This window comes from Lepus europaeus, chromosome 14 (assembly GCF_033115175.1).
Source record: "Lepus europaeus isolate LE1 chromosome 14, mLepTim1.pri, whole genome shotgun sequence".
In the NCBI taxonomy this organism is placed as follows: Eukaryota; Metazoa; Chordata; class Mammalia; order Lagomorpha; family Leporidae; genus Lepus; species Lepus europaeus.
The window spans coordinates 94,131,837-94,143,935 of record NC_084840.1 but is presented as its reverse complement, the minus strand read 5'-3'; the positions used below and the strand labels follow the sequence as shown (position 1 = coordinate 94,143,935).

At 47.1% G+C, this 12,099-nt stretch overlaps 1 protein-coding gene across 1 annotated transcript in view; it reads left to right on the top strand.

Annotated features, from left to right (window-relative positions):
- GPR158 (G protein-coupled receptor 158) overlaps window positions 1–12,099 on the top strand; it is a 344,765-nt gene that overhangs the window by 310,303 nt on the left and 22,363 nt on the right. Inside the window, exon 7 of the mRNA XM_062211168.1 lies at window positions 7,364–7,602. Coding sequence (XP_062067152.1) covers window positions 7,364–7,602 — 239 coding nt within the window. The remainder of the gene's footprint in view (window positions 1–7,363; window positions 7,603–12,099) is intronic.

Genomic DNA, 12,099 nt, shown 5'->3' with positions numbered 1-12,099 from the left:
GTCATTGTATTAAATGAAAGGAGCCAGGCATAAACAGCTACATATTTTATGATTCCATTTATAAGAAATGTTCAGAGTGGCTTGAGGATGTGTACTTTTTTCCATTTTTACTCCATTCTCTAAATAAAAGGGTTGCTGAAAAATCACCAAAAAAAAAGTGAGTGTTCTGAAAATTGAAAACTTTCCACTACTGGAAGCTTTTAAAAATTAACTTGTATTTTATTTAAAAAGCAGAGAGAGGGGCCGGTGCAGTGGCATAGCGGGTAAAGCCGCCGCCTGCAGTGCTGGCATCCCATATGGGCTCCAATTCAAGACCCGGTTCCTCCACTTCTGCTCCAGCTCTCTGCTATGGCCTGGGATAGCAGTAGAAGATGGCCCAAGTCCTTGAGCCCCTGCACTCGCGTGGGAGACCCGGAAGAGGCTCCTGACTTCTGATCAGCGCAGCTCCGGCCGTTGCGGCTAATTGGGGAGTGAACCAGTGGATGGAAGACCTCTCTCTCTGTCTCTCCTTCTCTCTCTGTGTAACTCTGACTTTCAAGTAAAATAAATGTTAAAAAAAAAAAGCAGAGAGAGATATAAAGGTCTTCCATCCACTGATTTCCTTCCTAAATGCCCACAACAGCTGGGGCTGAGCCAGGCTGCAGCCAAGACCCAGGAACTCAGTCTGGGCCTCCCCACTGGTGGCGGGCATCCAACTTCTCGAGCGACCACCTGGTGCCTCCCATGAGCAAGCACCCCGATATGGGATGCTGGTGTCCCAAGCTGTAACGTAATGACTGCTGTGCCGAACACCTTGTCCTAGAACCCGTATATTCTGGCATCAGCATAATAAACACTCAAAAACGTATCTGGCGGTCTAGAGCAGTCAGCCTAGTGGACAGGCACCTGCTCCAATCTGAAACCTCTAGGGAAGAATGAGAGCAACAGTTCTTGAACGCTAACCTTCAGCTGACTCCCGGGAAGGGGTTATTCAAGTAGATTGCTGGACCGACCCTCTGTCCACTCTCGCACTCCATAGTTCTGGATGCAACATGAGGATTCTTCTTTCTAACAAGATTCCAGATGATAGTGATGGTTCTTGTTTGGGAGCCACTGGCCCAGATAGCTGGCAGCGTCTACACTGAGACATGAAAGGATAAATAGAACTGAGCAAGACTGTGTTTGTATTGATGGAGGCAGGGGCAGTGAGAGAAGTCGCGGGCAGAGGGGAAGGCAGCAGGCACCTGCTCTTAGCCCACAGGGACCTGCAGAACTGCGGGGCGGGGAGCATCAGAGAAGAGGCTGCTGAGGGAAGGAGGAAGCAGTCTTCAAAGGAGCTTTGTCATAGGATAGAGGGACCAGACGTTGGTGGAGAGAGCCACCAAAGGGATATAGACAGGACGCACCATGATCCTCAGACCAGTTCGGAAAGATCACACGACTTTGATGTAGAGGATTGAAGATGGCCAAGGCCAGTCAGGCCACCGGTTAAGAAGCTATTCTGGGAGCAGGTTGGTGACTGGGAATCTAGAGGGCCATGAGGATGCAAGGGGCTGGGAGATACTGAGGAAGTAGAAATTGGATCCTTGAGGATGTGTTTAATTCGTGGACTGTGGATGCTGGAGCAGTATGCAAGTTCATGGCCAGGTTTCCGAGCAGAGCAGTTAGGCGACACTGTTCCCTGGGTGGGTGACACAAGGCGCAAGTGGGAGGTGGAGGGAGGAGTGGAGACAGGGTGATTTAGGGTCCCATAGCCGCTGAGCGCCCCGTCCTGGGGCGAGGAGTGCGTCTGCACTGCAAGTGTAGATTTGGGACGTGCTCGCGCAAGGATGGCTGTTGAAGTGAGAGCAGGTGGGGTTGTTGGGTTTGCTGTATAGGGCAAGGAGGGAAGATGACTGTGTTTAGGCCAGGCTTGATAAACACTGCTGAGGAAGGGAGAGCCCAGGAAGGAAAATCTGGAACGGAGGCTGAAACGGATCTGGCAGAGAAGTAGAAAGAGAACGTGATGGACTGGAGGCAACGTGCCTCAGCCATGGCCCCAGGCTGGGGAGAGATCAGGTGCACCCGGGAGTGACTAAGATCACCTAGACTTTGGAAGAGACATTGGTAACCTGAGTCCAAGTCCTTATGGTGGAGTTGGGTGACCATCAACCTCAGTTACAGATCTGGTCGGCTCATGTTGGTAATTTTGAACTGGGTAGCTCCCAGTCTACAAGGCAGAATGAGAGTTTATGGCACCTGGAGATCACGACACGGTGGGTTTTGTAAGATGGAGACAAGAAAACTGAATAGGAAGAAGCTCACTTGTTCATAGCAGATTTCTTCTCGTTTGCTTTCTGTTTGTTTTGGGGGTTTTTTAAATTATTTTTCCTTTTGCAAAGGTTGAGTCAAAGGGAAGTTCCTTGCACTGACTCAGACTGGAGGCTCTTGAGGAAAAAGTGGTCAGTCTGGGGAGCCACCTGCTCCCTTCAGGGGTCAGCTGGATGGTGTGTCATGTAGCAGGAGTGACTCCATTTTGATCTGGTCTGATCTGCTGGGGCATTGTCCTAGAGCCCGGTCTAAAACAATGGCCACTCCTCATCTGACTTATCAGAGGCAGACAAAGGTGGTGACAGACAGTTCCTGGGCTGCCACTTATTCGCCATCATTTCAGCATGATTTCCATGAATGGTCTACTATTAATAATGAGACCTGAAATATTCTTTATTTATTTTTAAAGGACTATTTTTTCGCTTTTGACATATTTATTTATTTGAAAGGCAGAGTGACAAAAAGATGAGGAGAGACAGAGAGCTATTTCATCTCCTGGTTCCCTCCCCAAATGCCCACAGCAGACAACGATGGACCGGGCCAGTCCAGGCGCCTAGCACTCCATCAGGGTCTCCCATGTGGGTGGCAGGGATCCACATATGTGGGTCCTCATCTGCAGCTTCCAAGGGCGCACATTAGCGGGGAGTTAGATCAGACGTGGAGACTAGCCTGGATCCCAGGCACACCGATGTGGAATGCTGGGGGCCCAAGTGGCAGCTTAACATATCATGCCACAATGCCCCTGAGATACAGTTCTTGCTTTTGAATATGAAATTCTGGAAATATCTTGCAGTCTTCTAATGTCTTTTGGTGCTTTCCTTCAGAGATAGAAGCCTGCTGGGGCTGGCACTACGGCATAGCTGGTAAAGCTGCCACCTGCAGCGCTGGCATCTCACGTGGGCACCGGTTTGAGTCCCAGCTGCTCCACTTCCAATCCAGCTCCTTGCTATTGCAACTGGGAAAACAGCAGAAGATGGCTCGTGTACTTGGGCCCCTGCACCCACGTGGAGACCCAGAAGAGGCTCCTGGCTCCTGGCTTATGATCTGGCCCAACCCTAGCCATTGCAGCCATTTGGGGAGTGAACCAGCAGATGGAAGATTTTCTCTCTCTCTCTCTCTCTCTGTCTCTCCCTCTCTCTGTGTAACTCTTTGAAATTAATAAAATAAATATATTTTTTAACAAAGAGTTAGAACCAATGGTTGCCTGGAAGTTTACCTATGAAAATATAGTAGGAAAGTCACCTACATAAGAGGTTTAATTACTGTATTTTTTCCCACAACTGCTTTTCATACAAATGCATACTTAGATATTCTTTTCTAGAACATGGCTTCTAGGAATGAACCTGTGTAAACTAACAAGAGCCCCATTATTAAAGACAGTAGTTTCCCCATTTCATTTTAAGTCAATGGTAGAGAAATGCATCATATTCCAATTTATAAAAGCCCATACACGGAAAGGCTGAGATTGAAGCACAGAGCTGCATTAATATGTCTCCTGTCGTTTGAAAGCCCATAAAGTCAGTAATAAAGGAGATTCATGGGTGCTTCTGCTCTGGCGATTCCTTTTTGGAAATGAGATTATGGGATTTATGACAATCTTGAATTCTCGGGCTATACAATAAATGCCCAAAGCATCATCAGGAAGACGTGGGGTTCTCTAATAATTTAGAAGTGGGATTTTTTTTTTTTTGGTTAAAAGATGAGCAAACTCAGATCACATATATTTCCTTTGCAAAAAAAGAAAATTCTCCCAATAAAGAACTGTTTCAAAGGAGACGGTTGTCTAATGAATCCATGACTAGCTCTCCTTGAGGTTCAGTGTGAACGAGGAGTGTGAAAATCTCCAAGTTTCAGAAAATGGACGATTTTCTACTTTCTCTGAAGCAGTGTCTGTCCACCTGAGGAAAGCTCCCTACAGATTCCTGGGTGTGAGGGGTAAACTTCGTGGAACCCAGACTGAATATTCAAGATGGGGCAGAGTTAGGGGCAGGGCTCAAGCACCTGCCGTTTTTAGGAACTTTCCACAGTGCCCTGTCTTCAGGGGCATGGATGGGAGTGGGTGTGTCCCACATGGTAACTTTATGAAAAGGACCTACAGATCGGGGGAGGAGCGCAGCTTGCAGCCATGTTGGTTACAAGCTCACATGGTGGCTCTGCTGCTTGGAAAGGGGTGGGGCTCGCACAGTACACAGAAAGGGAAGGGAGTTTGGATGGCGCGCAGAAGGCGCTTGCCATGGGGGCCAGGCCAGGTGTAGTGTGGGCTGGCTGCAACTATCCTGGTGGTGGGCCATGGCTGTTGAAGCACGATACACCTGTGGCTGTCAGTCATCAAACCCACAGTGTGGGTGGGGCTGTCCATTGCCACATAGTTGGGCTGGTGCAGTATTGCCCATGCTGACGTGTGTGTTGGCAAGGAGCTGCCAGACCGCAGCACCTCCTCCCCTAGACACCCATGTTCTCACAACAACATCTTGCGGTACCACATAAATATGTACAATTTGTATGCATCAATTAAAGCTGTTTGAATAATAATATGTAAATGAAACAAATAGCCGTTCACCTATCTTTTTAAACTAAGAGCCTCTGTTTGACTATGGGTCTGATGCTTGGTGTTCGTGTTCCTTGTACCAAATCGCCAGAATGCATTGCCTATTGCATTGCATTGCTGTGGTTGTGTTCATAATGCTGGTTCTTTACCCATGAAAATAGAAGGAAGTTTTCCAATTAATCTGAGTTTTCCAAATAATCTGATATTATTTTATTGATCATCCACATATATTAAAATGTCCTCACTTTCATCTAAGTTAACATGGCATTTCAGCATCTTGTTTAAGAGTTCTTCCAAAACATTCAAGATAGATTTTATAGAAACAAGTGTCCCTTTGTTTTAAAATCATGTATGATTATTTTTATTTAATGCTTATTTAAATTAGATAGCATGAAAACACTGGGCATAATTAGAGAACAAACACAAGTGATTCTTTTTTTTAATAAAGATTTATTTATTTATTTGAAAGTCAGAGTTACACAGAGAGAGAGAGAGAGAGAGAGAGAGAGAGGTCTTCCATCCGATGGTTCACTCCCCAGTTGGCCACAACAGCCAGAGCTGGGCCAATCCGAAGCCAGGAGCCAGGAGCTTCTTCCAGGTCTCCCATGCGGTTGCAAGGGCCCAAGGACTTGGGCCATCTTCTACTGCTTTCCCAGGCCATAGCAGAGAGCTGGATCAGAAGTGGAGCAGTCAGGTCTCAAACTGGCACCCATATGGGATGCCAGTGCTTCAGGCCAGGGCGTTAACCTGCTGAGCCACAGCACCAGCCCCACAAGTAATTCTTAACAGTTAGTAATGGGGAAAAAATAATTAACAGTGGGACTGGTTGGAGAAGAAGTGCTGGAGGCACACTGGACACAGTGGTATGTGAGCTGCCAGCCTTAGTGCTCAGCTTGGTGTGGGCTACACCGCACACACCTTACCGTCCACCTAGGGAACGGAGAGTCCCTGTGAATCTGGGGGCCTGGTTAGATGGACAGTAGTTAGAACATCTTCTGGGGCCCAGTGTTTTCGCTCAGGGGTTAAACTGGCACTGGCTATGTCAATATCCCATATCAGAGCGCTGGGCGCTGATTCAAGTCCCAGCTGCTCTGCTTCCAATCCAGCTCCCTGCTAATGCTCCTGACAAGGCAGAAGATGCCCATGTACTTGGATCCCTGCCACCCAAGTGCAAGACCTAGGTGGACGGAGCTCCTGGCTCCTGGCTTTGGCCTCACCCAGGCGTGGCTGTCACAGCTATTTTAGGATGAAGCCAGTGGATGGAAGATCTCTGTGTCACTTCCCACTGTTGTTCTGTGTCCTAAATAAATAAATCTTAATTTTGAAAAAAAATCAAAAAACAAAATCTTCTTTTGTGCTCCTTGTATTTGATCCTAGTATCTGCCACAGAAAAATTGAGGGTGAATATTTTATCCATAAACCTTCATGTTAGCCAGAGGACAGTGTGGTTAAAGATATTTGGAGAAAAGGGTATAAAAAAGAATCTCCTGCAAAAATTAACTTTCTTTCCTGGGTATGATGTGTTAATTCCTGAAGAGCTACTGAAAGTCTGTGTAGACAAAAAATAACATAAATCGTCCAGACCGCTTGGAGCGTGTTTACCTCTGGATTTATAGTGACTGTTATGGAGAGTGTATGTGGCTTTAAATTATTGGAGGAATGAGGCAGAGGAGGGTGCAGGAAGTTGGGAATTTATGTTTGCCTTAAGGATATTGGTTCTGGGTGCTCTTCTAGAGCTGTCAACCGTTCAGGGTTGTTTACATCAGATCACAATTTTGTGACATAAGATATCAGAAGAGGGTGGGGAATTAAAATCAGCTGAGAATGTTCTAGAGCTACAGCTGAAGACTGGGTAGAAGGGGGACCCCTATGGTATGGCTGGAGATAGAGCAGTTCTTACGTATCATCTCGCCCTGTGGTCCTCAATCCTTCGTGCCACCTACATGTATCCAAGTTTTTCAAAATCACATCTACTTCCTTAGTGCCATGACCTTGTTAGTTTAGCATAGTGTGTAAATACCCCTCCTGGTTTTAGTATTTCATTATCAATTTGGTAACATAATAAGGAGACTATACATGGAGGTCATGTGGAATGATTTTCAGAAAATGCCTTTAATGACTATAAAATTGCACAACTGGTTCAAGGGAGCTTTGGTCTAAGTTTCCTGTTATAAAATCCAACTACTTACTTTCAGGGTTTCTTGGTCCCCACCCAGAAACCCTATCTGTCTAAGCAGTGTTTGCCTACAGATATTCCTAAAGTCCTGTGACTACTCCTTGAAACTCAAAGATATGCCCAAAGAATTGCGTCTCTGTGAACGTATTGCTTCAGTGGTCGCTAACTCAAGATATCTGTGTTGCTATTGGAAGACAAACTGCAATTAAATTGAAACATGAGGGATGTCGTTTCTGCATAAATGGATTTGTGTGAGTGTGAGTTGCACCTAGGAAGAACCGTCGGATGTCCTGGAGTTTGTCTTCCGAGTGTGACCTTTGCCTCTGCACTTTGGTCTTCTGCCTCTGCAGGGTGCTGAAGGTGTTCCTTTCACGAACAGCCCAGCGGATCCCGTACATGACCGGCGGCCGGGTGATGCGGATGCTGGCCGTGATCCTCCTGGTGGTGCTCTGGTTCCTCGTCGGCTGGACCGCCTCTGTGTGCCAGAATCTGGAGAGACGCATCGCACTGGTTGGCCAGGGGCAAACGTCCGATCGCCTCATCTTCAACACGTGCCTCACTGACCGCTGGGATTACATGACGGCAGTTGGTAGGTGGTCTCTCGTCTGAGGGAATGTCTTGTCCCCTTTTCAGTCCCGTTACACTTGGCTTTTGTAGAAGCCCAAGACAAAAGGAATCCCGCCTGATGTGGTTTTGGTAAAACTGCGCTAGGAAAATGACAGTGACAGGTGGAATGAAAACGTTTTCTGGAAGGTTCCATTTGTTTCCCTTTGTTGAGAAAATATACTGGAGTAAGCCAAAGTGGAGAAGTGCAGTGAATAATGGTGACTTCTGTGTACAAAGACACTTTCTGCTTCTCATTGTATCCGCTGGTCCCAGTTTGATTAACAGTAGCTCTTCTCTTATTTCTTTAGTCGGGAGAAAAATGGAAGCCTGTTGGTGTTTTTGTACAGTTTACAATCCTGTGATAAATGGGATTTGGTATCCAGGGCACTCTTTGTGTGTGTCTGCACCATTTCTGATGAATCCATCTTCCCCATCCTTACCTCTAGAGAGAATTTTTGATTAATTCTCGCGAGGTCCAGTGTGATACAAGACCAGGCCTGCTGCTTGGCACTGAAAGTTCTGTGACTGAGACATAGGGGATCTGAGAGCAGCCGAGCCATGGCTGGGCAGACACACAGATGATTTTCCTGGTGCCCTAGGCTTTGTTGTTTTTTAAAAAAAGAAGGAAAATCCATAGGAATTTTTCTGTTGCTAAAAGCAGGCCATTTTGAGCTAAGTCTCTAAAGATTACAACACAACAACAAAAAGAATAAAAACAAACTTTTATTATTCTCTTGTTATTACCCTCATTAAGTCACAGGAAAAAAATCTTAATTTTATTTGGCAGATACACAAATGAAACATGAGTTTAATTCCCATCTTCTATCTGACCTATACTTGATAATTGTTAAAATATTCCCATGTCATCTTTTGCTGGAAGCTAATAAAATGTATAGTTAGTTTTCAATTCAAGTGAAAGAATATTTTGTCTGGGCAAGATATTTTAAGAACCTTATAGGCTTGATGTGTATAACAATGAAGCAATATGTGTGTGAAGTGATCATATATACAGCTAGAAAGTGAATCTGAAAGACTAACTATGAGAAGATAAAACCTAGAACTCCGGGTTCTAGTCCCGGTCAGGGCGCCGGATTCTATCCCGGTTGCCCCTCTTCCAGGTCAGCTCTCTGCTATGGCCTGGGAGTGCAGTGGAGGATGGCCCAAGTCCTTGGGCCCTGCACCCTCATGGGAGACCAGGAGAAGCACCTGGCTCCTGGCTTCGGATCAGTGAGATGCGCCGGCCACAGCGGCCATTGGAGGGTGAACCAAGGGCAAAAAGGAAGACCTTTCTCTCTGTCTCTCTCTCCCTTACTATCCACTCTGCCTGTCCAAAAAAAAAAAAAAAAACAAAAACAAAAACAAAAAACCTAGAACTAAAGAAGACAGCAGTTCTGATTTTGACTTTAATCTGCATATGAAAATTAAATTTAAAAGATATAAAAGTTTTACTCAACAGAAAACCTCTAATATTTTTATACTCTTCAAGACAAGTTAATCAAATAGGAAAAATTATTTCCTTGCATTCCTATGAAGAAAAATCCACTAGATTTCTTCTCTGTTTCACACAAACAAAAAATAATACTCAAAAACGTGATGACTCCCACGTCGCTGGCTTCCTTGGCGTCTGTTCCACATTGGTCCTGAGACAGAGGCAAGGCCTGTGAGCATCAGGAGACGACCACAGTGTGGTCACTGTGTCCAGGTGCAGAGGAGTCTACCATAAGGAGGGGCCTGTGGCTCACTGTGTGGACTGACACGCACTCGAGACCCAAGTCTTCGAGCGCTGTGTTGCGCGCTCTGCGGGGCACATACGATGTATAAAGGTCTTATCCCTGGTTTTGAGAATTGGTAAAAGTTATTAGAGCACAGAATGGGGTGGTGAGGGCCCCTGGTGCAGTTGCCGTGTACTAAGGGAGCCAGAACTCCGGGGTCCTTGTATTCCTTGTAGGGGAGAAGTTCTGGGATCCATGGGTGATGCTTGGTTATTGTAAAGTGCAGAGAGCCCCCACTGATGGAAGCAGTGGGGGTGGGGGCGGTGGGAGGCGTAGGAAACATGAAGGAAGTACCTCCCTGGGAAAGAGAATTATTTTGAGATACATCGTAAGTGATACTGGATGGTTAAGTTATTGGGAGTTTACCAAGCGCAGTGTGAATGTTGCTGGGTGATCCCAGATAGAGGAACTTGGAGAACCAAGAACGTGATGCAGGGAATCAAACCTGGAGTGCCTTCCAGATGTGTTTTTGGTTTTTAGTCTAAATACTCCTGCATTTTGGAGTCAGCGTCGCTGGAAGGGGGAAAGAACAGTTCAGGAAGTGCAGGCCATTAAGTGCAGTGTCTGACCAGACCCAAACCATGAGAAGTGGCCGGTACATGGTCAGGGGAAGGGCACTCCTAACTTCCATTCCACGGCTAAGTATGTGTGTCAGACCTTGGTAGCTCTAAGCCTTAATCCCTGACAAGGACCTCGTACATGGGTGTGAAAGTCCGCCAATGCGCGAGTTACACCAGTCTGAAGCGACCTTGCAGCTTGATGGCCCGCGTCCTGTACTTTATTCTTCAGGTTAGAAACAGAGGCATAGAGAAAACCTAAGCGATACAGAAACAAACTCTCCGGAGTCCGTAGGCTGGGACCGATGTTCCGTTTGGGAATTTTAAACATTTGTGCTTTCAGTGAGACACCGGTGTTCAGCAGTGCTAGTGTCCCTGGGTTGCAGGCGGAGCGTATCCACCAGAGGAAACAGAATCATCACTTGGCTCTGAGTCGTATAAGGAAGTCCTGAAACAGTGATTGCTTCTAAGGATGGAAAGACTGGATTGCCCGCAAAGAGTGGGTCATACGGGTGACACGCACTACAAGCCCCATTTACCAAGTACTGGGACAAATCGATGAGAGCCCCCCCCCCCCTTTAGATCCATGTTCCTGACCTGGGCTCGCTGCATACATTTTTTTTTTAAAGATTGATTTATTTATTTAAAAGTCAGAGTTACAAAGAGAGAGGAGAGGTAGAGAGAGAGAGAGAGAGAGAGGTCTTCTATCCGATAGTTTACTCCCCAGATGGCCACAACAGCTGGAGCTGCACCGATCTGAAGCCAGGAGCCAGGAGCTTCTTCCGGGTCTCCCACATGGGTGCAGGGGCCCAAGGACTTGGGCCACCTTCTCCTGCTTTCCCAGGCTGAGAGTGGGATCGGAAGTAGAGCAGCCGGGTCTCGAACCGGTGCCATATGAGATGCCAGCGCTTCAGGCCAGGGCGTTAACCCACTGTGCCACAGCGCGGGCCCCGCTGCATACATTTTCTTATGCTGATGTAGCATATGCCTTGATCCCTGTTGCATGACTTGTGGCCGTTTTTAAATTGTGTTTTTCATCTCCAAGCACAGGATAAAAGCCCGACAACACTGTCAGTTAGGCTTGGCTTGGGCTATATCGCTAGAAGCCACATGGACTTTGGTGACGGGCTTGCTTGAATGTTTGCAGAATGATTTAAGTGGGGGTCATTCTTCTTATTTAATAGCCACCCCTTCTGAAAAGTGTTTTGCCTGTTTGAGGGATCACTACTCATATGGCGCCACAGGGCAGAGAGGAGTTGTCCCTGATTTTATGTGTACAGTGATACTTTTCCCTTTTGAAGGTAGGGGAGTTTTGTTACAGGGCGGGGTTGTCTGGAGACAAGGCTAGGAGACCTGAAGCAAGGGCTGAAATATCTGTTTGATTGTCCAATTCCTCCTCCTCTGTTAAAGATTTATTGAAAGGCAGACAGGGAGGGGAAGAGATCTTTTATCCGCTGGTTCACTCCCCAGATGGCCCCAACAGCCAGGGCTGGACCAAGCCAAACCCAGGGACTCAGTCCAGGCATCCCCCATGAAGGCCAGGAGCCCAGCACCGGGGCCCTCATCTACTTCCTACGAGGTGTGTAGCAGGAGGCTGGACTGCACAGGCACTCTGGTACGGGATGCTAGCGTCACAAGTGGTGGCTTAACCTGCTGCATCCCAATGCCCAGCCCCCCACACTATTTCTTCTAAGGAGTTTCAGCTGTGCATGAAATCATGGGAGTTTAAAGGGGAAAAAAAATGGAGGAGCTAAAAAAACACTCTCTTGTGTTGCTTGAAAGGAGATAATTCATAAATTAAATGAGCTGTCAACAAGAAGGATCATGGGGCCGGTGTTGGGGCGTGGCGGGGAAAGCCGCCACCTGCAGTGCCGCCATCCCATATGGGCACCGGTTTGCGACCCAGCTGCTATACTTCTGATCCAGCTCTCTGCTGTGGCCTGGGAAAGCAGTAGAAGATGGCCCAAGTCCTTGGGCCCCTGCACCCACGTGGGAGACCTGGAAGAAGCTCCTGGCTCCTGGCTTTGGACTGGCCCAGCTCCAGCTGTTGAAGCCATCTGGGGAGTGAACCAGTGGATGGAAGACCTCTCCTCCCCTGCCCCCTCCCGCCACTTCTCTCTGTAACTCTGCCTTTCAAATAAATAAATAAGT